We start from the raw sequence: 18,230 nt of genomic DNA, 5'->3' as shown, positions 1-18,230 counted from the left end.
ATTTCTCCGAAGTTTGGGAAAGGAAATCCTGACAAATTGGGAGTTTGAGTAGTTCTGAGGTTTGTGAGGTACATTTTCCCGGGAAGATAGATTTTTTTTAAAAAAGCAATTCATCCCTGGAGAAGGAAATGGCAACCCACTCCAGTATCCTTGCCTGGAAAATCTCATGGATAGAGGAGCCTTGTGGGCTGCAGTCCATGGGGTTGCAAAGAGTCTGGCACGACTGAGCCACTAACACTAACACTAAACTAGTAATTAGGTCAATGCAAACACATTTTTAATACAATTTGCTTACATGTGCACAGTTTTTCTGCTCTTACCTTTACTATTAAACAAAAGCTCTCATTATCAAAGCACAGATAGTCACCTGCCCTGCCATCTACAAAGGAAAGATATACATCAGCTAAATTGGAGATCAAGTCTGCCTACCACATACTGAGCATTTTTGGAATTTATTATTATTTTGCTGTTGTTCAGTCACCAAGCCATGTCTGACTCTTCGTGACACCATGGACTACAGCATGCCAGATTTCCCTTTCTCTCACTATCTCCCAGAGTTTGCCCAGGTTCATGTCCATTGAATCAGTGAAACCATCCAAGCCTCTCATCCTCTGTCACCCTCTTCTCCTGCTGCCTTCAATCTTTCTCAGCATCAGGGTCTTTTCCAATCAGTCAGATGTTCACATCAAGTGGCCGAACTATTGGAGCTTCAGCTTCAGCATCCATCCTTCCCAAGAGTTTCAGGGTTGATTTCCTTTAAGATTGAATACCGCAGTTTGAAAGCATCAATTCTTCAGTGCTCAGCCTCCTTTACTGTCCAGCTCTCACAACTGTATGTGGCTACTGGAAACACCATAGCCTTGACTATATGGATCTTTGTCCATAAAATATCTAGGTTTGTCCTAGCTTTCCTGCCAAGAAGCAATTGTTTTCTAATTTCATGGCTGTAGAAATCTGTCACTGCTTCCCCTTTTTCCCCTTCTATTTGCCATGCAGTGATGGGACCAAATGCCATAATCTCAGTTTTTTAAATAATTTTTAATATTGAGTTTTAAGCTGGCTTTTTCACTCTCCTCTTTCACCTTCATCAAGAGGCTCTTTAGTTCCACTTCACTTTAGAGTGGTATCATCTGCATATCTAAGGTTGTTGATATTTCTCCCAGCAATCTTAATTACAGCTTGTAACTCATCCAGCCTGGCATTTCACATGATGTGCTCTATGTATAACTTAAATATCCAGGGTGACAATAAACAGCCTTGTCATAAGCCTTTTTCAATCCTGAACTAGTCAGTCGTTCCATACAGGGTTCTAACTGTTGCTTCTTGACCTGCATAAGGGTTTCTCAGGAGACATGTAAGATAGCCTTGTGTTCCCATCTTTTTAAGTGTTTCCCACATTTTGTTATGATCCACAGTCAAAGGTTTTAGTGTAGTCAATGAAACAGAGGTAGATATTAGAAAATGTAGATTAATACTATGACAAAATAATATATTTACTTTTATTAGGGAAGGTCTTTGGTGGAAATAAATCTGTAAACCTTAGACTAAACAAAAAAATACCAATACAGTATACTAACACATTTATATGGAATTTAGAAAGATGGCAATGATGACCCTGTATGCAAGACAGCAAAAAAGACACAGATGTGTATAGCATACTTTTGGACTCCGAGGGAGAGGGAGAGGGTGGGATGATTTGGGAGAATGGCATTGAAACATGTATACTATCATGTAAGAATCGAATCGCCAGTCTATGTCCGATGCAGGATACAGCATGCTTGGGGCTGGTGCACGGGAATGACCCAGAGGGATGTTATGGGGAGGGAGGTGGGAGGGGGGTTCATGTTTGGGAACGCATGTACACCCGTGGTGGATTCATGTCAATGTATGGAAAAAACAATACAGTATTGTAAAGTAAAATAAAGTAAAAATAAAAATTAAAAAAAAAAAAAAAAGCAATTCATGTAGAAAGCGTAAGTCCAAACAAAGCCGCGAGTACAGCTACACATGAGATGTAGTTTTGTGAACTTTGTTGCTAAATTACATCTCCCAGGGCTTTTAAAGCCTATAGGGGAAAACGAGTGGTCAGAAAGTGCTGGCCTAGTGGCTTTTACTGTTTCTTCTCATTTTGGATATGAGGATTCTCTTCACTCCCCCTTCCCCCATATACAACCCACAAAATATAAAGAAAACACCCAACACGTTCAGATTGTATTTTCAAGTGAAATCAGAAAAAGTCATTTTCGGTTGAATGAGCTCTTTTTTTCTGGTTATTGGCATGCATGCTAGAAGCTAAGAAAATAATTTCATTTAGATTTTAACTTCAGACCCATCTGCTCTCCAGCCAACTTCCAGTTTAATAGGAGTTTTTCTGAAGTGAAGAGTTGCTGTAGCGATGCTGCTTTTGTTAGTGGAAGGTTACTGTTTTTTAATTTATACTGCTTATAATTTATGCTGAACTGCCTCACTGCTGAGGATCCATCTACCTTCGGTAATATGAGATTCTTTTAGATTTTAGACTAAATTCTTAATGCTAGATACTTGTAAAGTGCAATGTTGCTAATGTACTAGAGATTCATAGTAATTACCAAATCTGAATATATTTCATCATATAAAACCCCTGTCCAATGTTTCCAGGCTTTACGTGAACTGGAGATTTTTACGAGGCATTGAGGCACAATTCTTGGCCCTGCAGAAAGGATTTAATGAAGTAATTCCACAGCATCTGCTGAAGACATTTGATGAGAAGGAGTTAGAGGTCAGTGTATGAATATCATGACGTCATCTAGTATAACAAAGCAAGGTTGAGAAGTTTCTGTTACTTAGTTTTAGAGGAGTTGTATTTCTGGTGCTTTTGAAGTTTTTCTATGTGTTGCTGTGAGAATTCTAACTCATAGGAAAAGCCGTTCATGTTTTGGAAATTCTGCAAGTAGTCTCTTATATTGTGACTATCCTTTATTTTTCCTTATTTTCTATTCTTCCTTTTAACAGATTTTGTGTATTTTGTGTATATTCTTCCAGTGTTATTTCCTATTCTTTAATTAAATGGCTCTTGATTTAGTTAAAACTTTATCAGTTGGTCTCCACCATATTGCAGTTTATTTGGAATAAAAACCTAGACCCAAGTGGATTTACGTTAAGCTTTACAAGAAAGCATTTGATAGACAAAAACCTAGAGGAAACATTCAGGATCGTCTCTATCTAAACAAGAACCCACCTGCAATGCAGGAGACCTAGGTTCGATCCCTGGATTGGGAAGATCCCCTGGAGAAGGGAAAGGCTAACCACTCCAGTGTTCTGGCCTGGAGAATTCCATGGAGTACCGTCCATGGGGTTGCAAAGAACTGGACATGACTGAGCGACTTTCCACACTATCTAAACATCTTCAGTCTCCTTGGAAATTTTCATTACTAATACAGACTTTAATTAATAACCAGTTAACCATTGTTTTATTTTAAAGCTAGTCCTTAAAGCACCTTAGGTTTGGTTTTATAATTAAGACTTTTAACAAATACATCTGAATTGCTACTGAACTGCTTTGAAAAGTAATGAGATTTTATTCTGCTTGAGGTCCCAAAATTTAATTAGTGCCTAGGGATAGCATAAATATTGGAAGTCTATCCATAATTTAAAACATGATTTTATTAATTAACTTTAGTGTCCTTTCTAACTAAATCTGTTAACAGATCTGTTAGACAAACCTAAAAAGATTGGTTTGACTCAATACCACCCCCACTCTTTTCGTGACTGAGCTATTCATAGTGAAATGGCCAGGAGGAAGTAGGAGGAATGAGACACAGCAGAAATGACAATAAAGTTGAAATACGATGCATTTGTTTCTGTTCATATAATAAATAAGGAATTTGGCCTTAAAGTTACCACTCCTCTGAAGAAAGGAATTTTGAGAGGTATATTCACTATTACAAGTACTTCTGTAATTCTATTTGGATAACCACTTACCTGTTCATGTAGCTGTGATTCAGTATTTTTCAGAACCCTGTAGAAGCTTTGTTGCAGATTTTATTCAATAATGTTAGGGTTTATTATATAATTTCTACTCATAAGAAATATATATATATATAATTTATTTTAGTGTTATCCTGGGTTATTATAATTAATTGTAAACTATGGGATTTGCAGGTTAAATTATGTTCTGTACTACACACTATCATAAGTCAGTGTTATACACAGGTTAGTAAAATGACTCTGTCTTGGCCCCTAAGGAGGTGTATTAATAGGATCAAAGTGATTTTGACGCATCACTTACACTGAACCTGCATCAGATGCCAAGCAGAGCTCTGTGACAGTGCGTTCATATATTTTGTACTTTGGTCCACCTTTAAACAGACTGTACCACTTACTCAACACAATTTCTTGAATGCCCATGCACTGTTGGTTGCTTTCAGAGGATAGAATGAAACAGATATTACTGCCTTATTACTGCAGAGGAAACTGTGGCCAAGGGAAGTGAGCAGAACTGCCCAGAATGCCAAAGCTAATAAAGGTTGAAATTGGAATAGTAGATACAGGTCTTAAGGAAGGCATATGTAAGCTGTATTTACTCTAAATCTAGTTTCTGATCATTAACATTTTTTTAGAATTCCACTGTGAGATTATGGAACTTCTCATCTTGTCATGTCCATCACTGTGGTTCTCAGATCCTGGGTAGGGAACCTGCAGTGTGTAGGTACTCATGGAGCTTTTAAAAAATACAGATCCTGATTCACCCCAGATTCACAGCATTAAAATATGAGCATAGAACCTAGTGTGTACATTTTGAAAAACTTTCCAGATGGTTCTGATGTCTACCTTTGATTAAGGACACCATTTGAAAGCGAACATTGCAAATCTAAAGTTCCATTTTAAGGAATTTTTGGCCTGACTTGGGTTTCCATTGTTCATTATTTGTGCAATATTTTAACAGCTCATTATTTGTGGACTTGGAAAGATAGATGTTAATGACTGGAAGGTAAACACCCGGTTAAAACACTGTACTCCGGACAGCAACGTTGTCAAGTGGTTCTGGAAGGCTGTGGAGTTCTTTGACGAAGAACGGCGAGCACGGTTGCTTCAGTTTGTGACCGGCTCATCCCGAGTGCCTCTGCAGGGCTTCAAGGCTTTACAAGGTAGGGGAGAGGGAGGCACAGACGATCTGGCATCTCGTCGTCGGGGGCAGGGAGTTAGTATTTGGTGTATGCAGATGGTGTACACATGTGCTTATAAACAGATTCTCTTTTCACTCTGGTTCTTATCTGTAACTCTTGTGTCTTGATACCTTCTTCTCCTTCCTTCCTTTGTTCCCTCCCAAGAGCCTCTCCCGCTGGGTTCTCTGTGGTTGTAGTGAGTGCCGCATGTCGGGGGCGTGTGTGCTGACGCTCTGCCTTTCCTGGGCACCTCGCTTTAGAATGCTGCTGCCCGTTGCTCTAGGGGAGTCTGTCTGCTTCCATGCTCACATCTCAGCCTGGCAAACGTTTACCCACCTGGGAGGCCTCTCCCCTCTACTTTTTTAATCTTTTAATAGAGGCAGCATGAGTCGTGGAAGCCGTTTGTCTGATTGAACACTTTCAGTTAATGCATGGCATCAGACCATCTCACAGCCATATTCCATTTTTAAGAACTGCTTTCCGTGGAAGAGCTGTTCATTTGGGGGATGAGTTGGGATATTGCTGGTGATCGTGGTGCTTCACTGGGTGGCAGTGTTCCTTTACCTCTGAAGCTTTTCAATTTTAAAACTGCTGCTGCTGCTGGTGACTGAGGGTGTAGGAAGCAAGACTGGTACATGACTCCACAGTGCTGCGTACAGTCAGTGTGTCAGAATTCTGTGGGGGAAAACAGACTTGAGTCGTGTTTGCATTCCCTATGTGGAGAACTCGTTATCAGCAGACTGCCCAAATGCATGAAGTGAAGTTGTATTTCTGCCACCTCTACTCTCTAGACTGCTGATCTTTTGCTCTCTGCAAAGTCTGAGGAGTGGAACCTAAATTTGCATTAGGCTGTCATCTTTTTGAAGATGTGCTGGATCTTGGATTTGCCCCTTTGGGACAATGATTGTCCATAGAAGATAGAAGTTGGCAAAAGGTTTCAATCCTGAACTTTTTCTTAAATCGAAAGGCTAGCAGATCAAGGAATCAGCCTTGTTATCCAAGGTCAGTTCCAGCTTTTAAAAACCCAGATTCTTTTCCTGGGCCTTTTGGCAGCTTTGTGGAGTCACCAGTCCCCCCTTAGCCCTAGACCCTATGGTTCATGTACCAGTTTTATTCTGAGATTCTGAAGGCTGACACAGGTGCCCACAGCGATCTGACCCGCACTGGCTCCCTCTGCAGGTGCCGCAGGCCCACGGCTGTTCACCATACATCAGATCGATGCTTGCACCAACAACCTGCCCAAAGCCCACACCTGGTGAGTTACTTCAGTAGCTTTTTCCCTCATGCCAGCTATGTAGGTGTTCGTTTCAAGCAGATTTCACATTTTATTTGTTGTTCTTTTTACTGAATGGACCCTTAAAAGAGTTGCTTATCATTCCTTTTAAATGGATTAAGATTATCCAAAAATGGGTAGGAAAATTCCTTTGGGGGATTTTCAAGTAAATCTCAACTTGAGAGGAATATAGCCTCTTTCTTGTAGTTTTCTGTATTAGTTTAGTGTAAACTAATACACACTTGCCAGTCAGTTGCTCTGTTTTGAATGAACTGTGATTTGCTTATTTACAGCTTCAATCGAATAGACATTCCGCCCTATGAAAGCTATGAAAAGTTATATGAAAAGCTGCTAACAGCCATCGAAGAAACGTGTGGATTTGCTGTGGAATGACAACTTCAAGGATTTACCCAGGACTCTATTTATAGCCTGAGGGACAGACAGCCTCCTTTCAGCAGAATTTCAAGGAATGCTGAAATACAGGAAAATGCCCCCCCCCCCCACCCTCCCTTTAAAAAATTTTAGGACACTGTGAGGGGAAAGGACAATTTTGAAATTCCTTTTCAAGGAAAAAAAGAGGTCTTTATGCTTTGCCATGAGGCCACATTCAGCTGCTATTTAAAATTAATATCTTGAACCTAAAGAATGCTGACTTTTCCTACGTTTCCAGAGTTAGGCAGTATTCTACACTTAAAGACTACTACTATTTTTATAAAAGGTAATCTATTCAAATCGCTTCACAGATTTCAAGTCTATCAAACATCAAGACAACTTCAGCAGTCGGTACAAGTCACATTTCATTTTGAATACATGATTTTGAACAGCTCCTGTACTTGCTCTTTGTAAAAAATAAAATAAAATAAAATTATTTTGAATTATTCTACCTTTGTAAACAATTGGCTACAAAAGAATCTTTAAAAAAAATTAAGCCATTTACACATTTAATTGCATTTTTCTATAGCAAAGCATATTTTAGAAGCATTATATGTTTCAACCTAGCCTAAGTGAGTCTTTTTTATATTTTTCAAGCATGAATTCTCTGGAATACAGCTATATAATTTTGGTGGTCAAGTTCCTAATGCAACCATTTAGTCTGAACTCAGTAGCTTACTTGCTACAATAAAATGATGCATTCAGGGGCTCCCTGTTCTTTAAGAGACTTTAAAACAAACCTTAATTTTTTATCTTGAATGAGTATGATCAGGTATTTTGGATTTACGTTGCATCTTAAGTGGAAATACTGCATTTTTATAGCTACTCAGATCACATGGATGAGATGGGATTTTCATTCTGTTACTGGGTCAGCTTATCTTTGATATATATATATATATACTATGTCTGTAAACCAAAGTCTTCTATGACAAGTGCACCTAATTCATATTATATTTTAATTATGGTTTCTATCGAGTAAACCATCCTGAATCTCCATTTAGCTGCTCATATCTTAATCAGTTAAAATTATGAAAAAGGAAAAACTCTGCTCGAAAGATTATTTAGCAAAGCTTAGAAAACTCTTTTACCTAACAAAATGAAGTGAGGGTGGTGGGGCAGGAGATGTGATTACTAAAAACAAAAACCAAAAAGTGATTCTAACACTCTCATATACATTAAGTCTGAAGAGTAATTTTGGAGGTAATGGAATCTCGGTTCCCTTGGTGTTGAAGATCAGCATTTGATTTTGAAACATCCAGATTCAGCTTTGAAGGTGCGTGGCATGTTGCATGATCCAGAAGGCAACCAGAATTCTGGAGTGAGAGCTTGGAAAAATCTGAAGTCATGAGTGGTTCTTTAAATTCAGCCGTCAGAAATCTGCACTATTCTTTTTATTTTTTACATTGATGTGAAGTCAAGCATAGCAAATTTTGATGAGACAGCTTTGTTTAAATTTTGCAGCTTAATTATCAAGTGAATCAGCCCTTTGTGTACTTTCATTTGATGGATTGGTTTCAGCCTGTGTTCTTGGAGCCAAGGGCTTCCTCAGAGGTGCCTCGGAAGTCATGGTTAGAGGGGAGGGACAAAGAGAGGGCGAAGAAAGGCCGAGTTGGTATTTGAGCAGAGGCCTCGAACTCCCCACCCCCTTTTACCCAGAACAGCTCTGATTTTTCTTTTATATATATACATATATATATATAGGAATTTCACATAAGGTTTCAGAGACTAGGAGGCGTGGGGGGATGGGTAGAATACAAGAGGTGGAAAACTTGCTGCTTAAAAAAAAGTTGAGAACTTCTCTGGAGCTTCTCTGTGTTTATTTCATTCAGCCGCATTCGACAGCCACACGCAAGCTGGTTTAGTTGTAACCATGTAGTGGCGATGTGCTTATGCCGAACTGTTTCTTCCCACTTTGTTTTCTTACTGCATTCTTAGCTGTACCGGAGAACATCTTGAAATACCCTGTTTGATTATCAGTAGTTTTCAGCTTTCACAATAATACCTTATTGGTCGCAGGTCCATCTCTCTTTCATATTAAAGCACTAGCGCAGTGTAATTGTGCCTATTATCATCTTTCAGTAAAAGTAAGTGCATGATGAACACTTCAGAGAAATTATAACTGACAGATGAATAATGAAATGCTACTCTCAAAATAATGTACAAAATAGAGCAGGCAAATACCATCGCTTTTTGAGTGCCTTTTTAACTTTATAATGACTTTAATAGAGCTTTAAAAGAAAGAAACTCCCCTCCCTTAGAGTCTGTGGTGTCACCAACATAATTTATAGACATGGTTTAGATTTCGTTTTCAAAGTCACGTTACCTGACAAACAGGTGCTGAGCAGACAAAACCCCCTAACGAATCACTGAACCTCGGACTTGCACCTCATGTTTAATGTGAATATTTATTTCCACACGTCCCTCTTAGCTGGGTTTTTTCTAATCCTTCCTCTAGCTGTGTTATTTCAGACACGTGATGTCGTGTTTCCATACAATGCCTTTGCATCGTGAATGCTTAATTGTGAACAGTGGTTGCTTTGTAGCGCTCTTATGCAGTACAGAGGAGAGTTTGTTTCAGAGGGCCTCACTTGGTGTAAAGTTTTTAAACAGTGCTGTGTATAGTGTACATTTTGTTTTTGCACATAGTTTGTTGCCCCGAATGGGTTTTATTTTTAACCAAGTCTTTTATTTTTTCTTTGTAATTACAGTCCAGAGCACAAGTTTCCCTTCTTTTAAATACAGTGTAATTTGCTTTATTTTATAACACTAAGTTGGCTTGAACTTCCGGTGCATTGAGCTGGCTGCATTGATGGGAGTTACGAGATTGTTCCAGACGTCTTGACAGTTTGATAGAGCAGCTCCTCCTGCTTGTCTTTAGGCTGCAGCACAGCCAATGGCTGCCATTTGTGGTATTTAATGTACTTACGTTAGAATGATGGTTGTACCAAATGCTGAGTTGTTCTGTTTCTAGATGTAATTAGTTCACTTATTGTAATATTCTTCTTCTCTCAAACTGACTTTAAAAACAAAGTTTTATCATTTTCATTGTATGTGTATTTATTACAGAGTGTTTTAGCTTTGATATTCTTTGTATTTTCACTCAGTTGTTACATGAGCTTTATCAATAACATCTGTATAAATGGTTTTTAAAAATTAACTATGTATGTGTCCATGCCGAAGTTGAGCAATAAATGAATGCTGTTTGCACTGTCACAGCATCAAAGTTTTTAAAGAATATTGAGTTTATATTGAATTGTTTTTAAGAACTTTGGCTCTATCAAGAGTGACTACTTACAGACCATAAAATGTGAAGTTTAAGAAGATTCGTGAACCTTCCTGAGCTGCTGATGTTGTCACGCGGTTGAGCCTGAGGGCTCGGGACCCCTTGTGCCAGGTCTGGCAGGGAAGCTGCTCGTTTTCTCCTGCGGTGGCGCAGCCTTAGTGGTCAGTGTGGCCTGTAACAGCTTGCCAGGCTCTGGAGGGCAGGGCTACGACTGGGGCCTCATTTGCTTCCTTGGTGTTGGGCAGTAAAATCCTCGAGAAGCAGCAGTTACATTTTCCCAAGGAGCCATGGCTTTAAGGGTCATAATTCACAGTTCTGTAAATGTAGTGAATTGAAGTCTTATCTACCTGCCTACATGGGTGGACAGAGAACTGGATGTTCTTTCATCCACAATAGTCTGTGTAAGTCTCTTCTCAGCATAGGCCACACAGAGGCGTGTCTTGGCAGGGCGAGGGGGTGGTGGTGCAGTGGAAGCAGTCCTGTATTAAAAGTTCCCAGAAAAAAAAAATAATAAAAGTTCCCAGAGTGGGCATGGGGTCCATCTTTACAGCCTTTTGAATGTATCTTTTTTTGCTTTGCCTCACATTGCCAGTTTACTTGTTATGATCTAAAATTAGTAGTAGTATCATCTATGAATTACCTGAAAGTTTGAGTAATATGTGACATTTTTCTGCCGTGTGGTGACCTTTTCATTATAATGAAGGTTAACCTCAGCACCACCCACTGCATTTACTTGTACTTGATATCCCAAATGCTTTCGGTAGGATACGCACAGAGGAATGGAGCAGACGTAATTACACAGAAAGGCTTAAAAGCTCATGATGATATTCTTAGCAAACTAGACAAATTAGATTTTAAAGTTACATTTCATTAAAAGGTATGCACCGTAAACATGGCTCGTTCTTTGTGCTGAAATTCAGCAAGCACCTGTCGTGTTCCTACCACGTGTCCAGCTCTGCACCAGCTTTAGGGACACAGCTTTGGATGGTGTTTAAAAAAAAACAATGGAACGTCCAAACTGGTGTTTCTAGTGTATGTCTCCGAAGCTACAGTGCAAACCGAGGTCCTCAGAACTCAAGAGTGTGTGCAGCAAATCAGTCATGATGGGAACACAACATTAATGACCTCACCTCCGCAAGGCTTCAAATCCCTTTTGGTTTTAAAAGCTGGTACTGTCCCCCCACTCCCTTTCCCCATGACATCTCAGGTTCTAGCATACCTTTTCTGGATATTTGGGCTGGGATTTATCTAGGTTATCAAAATAGTCTGAGCTGTAGACTCTTTAAGAGTGTTTTATAAGCAAAGGAAGTGGAGAGACAACTCTAGCACCCTGAGGGGTGGGTAAGAGACCTGTCCAGGGTTTTTCTCCTGCTGATCTAAGTCTTCTCTCAGCCCAGAAGAGTTAAGATGGAGAGCACATCACACTCAAACCTTGAGACCACTCACTTTTCCCAGAGACGGTGACAGTGGAGAACTCTCTAGACAGGAGGACAAAGTTCTGCTTTTTAATTCAGGTACAGTTGACACATTATATTCGTTTCAGGTGTACATGATGATTCGATACCTGTCTGTATTGTGAAATGGTCAGTCTTAAGATCCATCACCACAGTCGCAAATTTTTTTTTCCTTGTAATGAGAATTTTTAAGATCCCTCTTAGCAGCCTTCCAATATGCAATAACATATAGTAACTGTAGTCACCATGCTGTACTTATATCCCTATGCCCTATTTTATAAGTGAAAGTTGCTCAGTTATGTCTGATTCTTTGCGACCTCATGGGCTACAGTCTGTGAAATTCTCCAGGCCCCAATACTGGAGTGGGTAGCCATTCCCTTCTCCAGGGGATCTTCCCAACCGAGGGATCGAACCCAGGTCTCCTGCAGTGCAGGTGGCTTCTTTACCAGCTGAGCCACAAGGGAAGCCCTTATAACTGAAAGTTTATACCTTTTGGCCACCCTTCACCCATTTTTTCCATTCCCCATTTCTGACAACTACCAGTTTGTATCTATAAGCTCGGTTTTGAAGGGTGAGAAGGGTTTGTTTTTGTTTTAAATTACTCGTGAGATCAGGTATTTGTCTCTTATTTTACTTATCATAATACCCTCAAGGTTAATGATGTTGTGAATGACAGGATTTCCTTTTTTAAGCTGCATGTTATTTCAGTGTGTGTATATATGTACATTTTCTCTATCCACTCATCCATCGATGGACACGTAGGTTGTTTCTGTATTTTGGCTATTGCTTCAGTTGAATGTGGGGGTATGGATAATCTTTTCCAGTCAGTGTTTTCATTTTCTTCAGATAAATAACCAGAAGTGAAATTGCTGAGTAATATGGTAGTTCTGTTTTTAATTTCTTGAGGAACCTCCATAGCGGCTGCACCAGTTTACATGCCCAGCAACAGTGTACCAAGGTTCCTTTTTCTGTGCATAGTCACCAAAACTTACTTTTTGGCAGCAAACAGTTATTAGATGATATCTCACTGTGGTTTTGACTTGCATTTCCTTGATCAGTGATGTTGAGCACCTTTTCATGACCTGTTGACCCTCAGTATCTTTGGGAAAAAATTATCTATTCAATTCCTCTGCCTATTTTATAACCAGATTGTTTGCTCCTGAGTTGTGTAAGTGCTTTATGTACTTTGGATATTAACTTCTTATCAGATGTCTGATTTGCAAATATTTTCCCCCATTCAGTGGTTGCCTTTTCATTTTGTTGATGGTTTTCTTTGCTGTTTAAGACTTCTTGGTTTGATTTAGTCTCACTTGTGCTTCTGGTGTCAAATCCAAAAAAGGAAAAAAATCACTGCCAAGACTGATGTCAGTGAGTTCACTGCCTTTTTCTTCCAGTTTTATGATTCCAGGTCTTACAAGTCTTAATCCATTCTGAGTTAACTACTTGTGTATAGTTAAGACAGTAGTCTAGCATTCTTTTGCATGTGGCTGTTCAGTTTTCCCAACATTATTTATTGAAGAGAATATCCTTTCCCCATTGTATATTCTTGGCTCACTTGTTACTGAATTAATTGATTTTATATGGTGGTGGTGGTTTAGTTGCTAAGTTGTGTCTGACTCTTGCGACCCCATGGACTGTAGCTCGCCAGGCTCCTGGGTCCATGGGATTGTTTGGGGCTAATTCTGTCCCATTAATTTATGTACCTTTATGCCAGTACCATATTGTTTTGAGTACTGCAGCTTTGTAACATAGTGTGATGTCAGGAAGCATGATGCCACCAGCTTGTTCTTCAGGGGGCAGAGTTTTAAAGGCAGTTCAAATTTAGTGTATTTTTTAAGCTAAGAAGAAACTGGCCATGTCCATCAAATTCTAGGTTAGAGTTTGAATAGTTTGAAATTCCATTCAGCGTTTTCAGCATGTCTGGATTTAATCTAATAGATCACTCTATAAGCTGCAGCTTAAACTCCAATTTTGGAATTCCTTCTGTTTATGCCATTTCTCTTAACGATAGCTGTCTTCTGTCTGCCCTATCTCATTCTCCTGTTGCAGACACTCCCTGTTTTCAATGTGATACCTCTTTCCGTTGTGAATAAATTTCCCCTACACCCTTAGTTCCTTCACTAACGGCTCTATTCTCCTGCCTTACTTAGACAAAGGTTTTCTTTTCCTTTCTACATTTTATAGGAGAGGCAGCTAATTCTCCAGTGTCCCACATGATACAGTAATGCATATACACAGCTAAACATACATAGTTATTAAAAAAAAATTCTCATTACCAGCTTAAAAAAAATCTGAAGTAACAGATTTTAACTGCACTTGTAATCATTTCATAATAGGTACATTTATCAAATTAATATATGAAACTGTATAAACTTAAGGTATTATATAAATTTAAGATATATATCAATTGTATCTCATTAAAAGAGGAGGGACTCTTCATCACCTGTTTCCCCAAACCCTAGTCTTACTTTCCAGAAGCTACTACTCCTAAACCTTCCGTCAGCTCTTGTGGTATTTCCACATTTCCAGATGATGTGGTTAATAGTGCTCTTCATTACTTTTAGACAGTTTGATTTGGGGGTGGGGGGAGAATGGAGTAGAAGGATATTTAAAGATTTAGTTCTCACACAAACCACGTCATTCTGTAACACGTCCTCCCCCACCCCCACCTCATACAGTTACAGTTCTAAGTCACTTTTCAAATGTGTGATCATAAGCTTTCCCTGGTTGGTTCTGGGCAAACTGGTTTCACATATAATCCCCTTTCCACAGGTACTTGGATAGCAAGAGCTTCCACTGAGTAAAGTTACCGCTTCATAAATTTGCATTCTACTTTTAAAAAATGCACTGGCATCATCCCTTTCCTGGCAAATTCCCTCACCTGTTCTTTTTTGTTATTCCCAGTTACTTAGTCTGGCAAAGAGCTAGCTGAATTAAAAGAGTCCTAAAGCATTAAAAGGAAAAAAGAAAAAACAAGCATAATGATGCCTTTGTAACAAATTCGAATAGTGTATTATGCAAAGTTAGTTTAATAATCTGAGTCACACCTGGGGACTGTTCTTCCAGACCTTGGTGGTTAAGTTGCTAAAGTGTTTTTGACCCTTGAAACCCTATGAATGAGTATGTGTAGCCCGCTAGGTTTCTCTATCCATGGGAATCCCCAGGCAAGAATACTGCACAGATTGCCGTTTCCTTCTCCAGGGGATCTTGCTGATCCAGGGATCAAACCCAGGTCTTCCGCACTGCAGACAGTCTCCTGCTTTGCAGGTGGCTGTTTCACTGACTGAGCCAGAGGCCACCCTCCACCTACGCTGTATTGACCACACTGCATTATACCCGCTCATACCACAGCTTTTTAAAGATTTGCTCATTTTACTTAAGAATACAGCATGTCTATCTAGCTAGACGTTATTTTCCTCTAACAGTTTTAGACCTTATGTTCCAGCTCTTGTGCATTTCCCGCATTCTGTCCATTCACCGGCACTGACTGTCACAATATATATACTGCAGCTATCTGCATGTCTCTCCTAATGATGCTCTAAATTTGGCTGTCCAGGGAACTCCTGCCTGCCTAGAGGCCCACACTGTCAGCTGCCGTTCCAAAAGGGCAGCACGTGGGACCAGAGCATTGGGTTCAGCTGCTCTTCCCCCCAAGGTAAGCAGACCCCGCCCTATCATGCCAGCTGGCCTCCCTGGGTCTCTGTCCCTGTCCACATACTCCCCTCTCTAGATGCCCTAATGGGCGCCCCTCTTCTCCCTTCCAATCCTCCTCTGGTGCCCTCTGCCATTCTCTGGCTTTGATTAGCAAAGTTCCCATTTCCTCAACTGCTCTGTCTCCCCACACCTCCTGGCTTTTACTGAAGCCCTCCTATTCAGGAAGGACATCACCCTGAGTGAGTTTTTCCTTCTTCCTCCTCTGCTCTCACCGGAAAGAGGGGTGGTGTACTCCTTCCCACTTGCCATCACGAGTGCTCTTTTGAGCACAGATGGACGATCTTACACCTGTCACCCCTCCCAAATGACAGAGGCCATAGTGCGTAATTCTCGTCTTCCAGCCTCCACGTGACAAAGTTACACAGACTTAACCATCATATTTTCAGGGTTTAACCCTAAGGAACCTCTAATGACAAGCCCACACTTTAGCTCTTTTCTGAATTACAGATCTTTTCTTTTGGTCCTCAAGTGCTGTTTTTGTTCACCTAAAGCAATAGGCTTCAGGAGCTTGCGGCTCAATTGAGGCTTGTTAATTGCTTTCATGCACCTCTTTTAAAGTTTTAGGTCAAATTCAAAGCAGTAAACTTTTTAAAAAAAAACAGTATTTATTTTAAAAGTTATTTCATGAAGAGTACTAGTCATTCAGAAATGATTCTTCTGGTTTAGACTGTTTTACTGGCTCAGTTCTAGCTCTGCCCTGGTGAAGTCCACACTGAGGAAGTCGGGCATCATAGGAAGGGGTTTTTACTGTACTGAAACGAAGCCAAATGAAGCCGACATTTGAAGCGCTCAGCTTCCAATTCCCGGAAAAAAGCATCGTCGTCGTTCTGTGTTATCATGTACTGCAGTTGTTGAATTTCCTTCTCCATCTTAGATCTCAGCTCTCTCTTCACCTTACGTAACATCTAAAAGAGAATTCATGTCACTTGCTGGTCACAACCCCGATCCCGGCCCTCATCTATTTTTATTCCCTCTCTACTTTCCTGCTCATTAAGCTTCTGCAGTAATTTTAATAATTGAGCAGCAGCTCTCACAGAGATTGGAACAGGTAAAGTTAAAATCACAGAATACAGGTTTTGAATCGTTAATAGACCTTATTAGTATCCTCTCCACTTCTATTTCTTAAAAATGTAAATTAATGATTTCTATCTTGTTAATTATTACCTGGGCCTGTGATTTCTCTCTGGCTTTGAGCTCTTGACGTTCCTGTGATATGGCTTCTGCCAGCAATGAAAACTGTTTACAGGGAAGAAAAAAACCAAACCTTGTATTTGTAGTCCAAATATAACAACTATGTTCACAGGCTTAAAATCTTTAATGAAAATCAGCAATACAGATTCTATACTGTGGTCAAGCACTAGCTAATTTTATCTTAAATTTCAGTCAGTCTAACCTGTGTATGAAAAGTTCTGAATTAACATAGACTCATGACACCAGGTGGTCAAGATCAAGCACATCAGAACGTAAACTAGCAGCGGTGGACCCACCTGGTCTTTATAGTAGTTCTCCATTGAGTCCAGTTCATTCTGGTGCTGTCTCTTTTGTTCGTCTCGCTTGTCTTTGGCGTAGTTTCTTAGGTCTCGTAACCTTTGCTTTTGAATCTGTAAACCTTCTTCAAACAGTTTCTTAAATATCTGTTAATTATTTAAGTCAGAAAAAGTTATGCGGAGTTTTCATGGAGGAATAAAATTTTGCCCAACTAGAGGTATGCATACTGACTGTATTTCACAAAGTTTTTTTGGGGGAAATATCAGCAAGTAATACTTTAATACTCTACTATGTGGATATCACATTTTGCTAGTTCACCAACTGATGGACACTGGTAGTGTTTCCTCTTGTCGTCTGTTATAAATAGGGCTGTTACAGTATGAACACCTGTGTATAGTTACCTAGGGGTCAAAGTGCTGGATCATGTTTAACCTTTGGAGGAGCTGCCAGACTGTATTCCAAAGTGGTGGCACTGTTTTATAACCCCACCAGCCCTGCATCTTGTGTTCCAACTTCTACATCCTTGCCAATGTTTTATTTTAGCCACCTTTATGGGTGAGAGTTGATGTCACTGTTGTTCTGATTTGTATTCCTTCAATGATTAATGAGGTTCAGCATCTTTTCCTGTATTCCAAAGGTTCTCTGCTGCAGCCATGTATATGGGAAAATAACCCTAGAGCAGAAGTAAATGCTGCATGTCCCCTTGTGCATAGCTGAGGGCCACGTCGTTATTATCTAACTAGGCCACAGATAAACAACTGTTCAAAGGATTTGGATATGCCCACTTGTCCTCCACTGATTAGTAAGAATTCTTGACCAAAGTACAGCCATGCATTCATTAGTCGGTGGTATTACCTTAGTGTGAAGTTATTAAACCTCTCAAAGCCTTAGTAAGGATCCTCTAGAAATGAGGATAATAGTATTACTCCCTTCAGAGTATTCAGTCCCATGAAGTAGAATTACCGTAATGTTTTACTCTAGAGATGAAATTTATTGCTAGTTTGAAATCACAAGCTTGATAAGGATGAAACAACAAGTATCCTGTGGAAAGATCTCACAGCATACCTATCCATTATTTTCCTGATTTTGAGTAGAATCGAAGGTCATGTAATCACACCTTAAGTTCCTGTCTCTTAGAACATGTTCCCAGCCCCCTAAAGCAGTCATCCTGGAAAAATACTGACACACAGGAGGTCAGAGGGAATTAAGACTTCACATTAAGATAAGCACAGTGGAGAAATTCAGATAACCAACAGGCACATGAAAAGATGCTCAACCTCTCTTATTATTAGAGAAATGCAAATCAAAACTACAATGAAGTATCACTTCACACCAGCCAGAATGGCCATGATTAAAAAGTCTACAAACGCCGGGGAGGACGTGGAGAAAAGGGAATCCTCCGACACTGCTGGTGGGAATATAAGCTGGTGAAGCCACTATGG

General features: G+C 39.8%; 2 protein-coding genes across 2 annotated transcripts in view; one reads left to right on the top strand and one right to left on the bottom strand.

Annotated features, from left to right (window-relative positions):
* SMURF2 (SMAD specific E3 ubiquitin protein ligase 2) overlaps positions 1-6,848 on the top strand; it is a 114,053-nt gene extending 107,205 nt beyond the window's left edge. Inside the window, exons 16-19 of the mRNA XM_068977497.1 lie at positions 2,638-2,758; positions 4,925-5,126; positions 6,324-6,399; positions 6,711-6,848. Of these exons, the coding sequence (XP_068833598.1) occupies positions 2,638-2,758; positions 4,925-5,126; positions 6,324-6,399; positions 6,711-6,810 (499 nt within the window). The 3' untranslated portion in view covers positions 6,811-6,848. The remainder of the gene's footprint in view (positions 1-2,637; positions 2,759-4,924; positions 5,127-6,323; positions 6,400-6,710) is intronic.
* A 9,124-nt stretch (positions 6,849-15,972) lies between these two features.
* CEP95 (centrosomal protein 95) overlaps positions 15,973-18,230 on the bottom strand; it is a 36,415-nt gene continuing 34,157 nt past the window's right edge. Inside the window, exons 18-20 of the mRNA XM_068976985.1 lie at positions 16,788-16,934; positions 16,465-16,536; positions 15,973-16,205 (exon numbers count right to left, since the gene is read on the bottom strand). Coding sequence (XP_068833086.1) covers positions 16,029-16,205; positions 16,465-16,536; positions 16,788-16,934 — 396 coding nt within the window. The 3' untranslated portion in view covers positions 15,973-16,028. The remainder of the gene's footprint in view (positions 16,206-16,464; positions 16,537-16,787; positions 16,935-18,230) is intronic.

Source organism: Capricornis sumatraensis, chromosome 8, assembly GCF_032405125.1.
Source record: "Capricornis sumatraensis isolate serow.1 chromosome 8, serow.2, whole genome shotgun sequence".
In the NCBI taxonomy this organism is placed as follows: Eukaryota; Metazoa; Chordata; class Mammalia; order Artiodactyla; family Bovidae; genus Capricornis; species Capricornis sumatraensis.
This window is presented reverse-complemented; position numbering and strand designations above follow the sequence as displayed.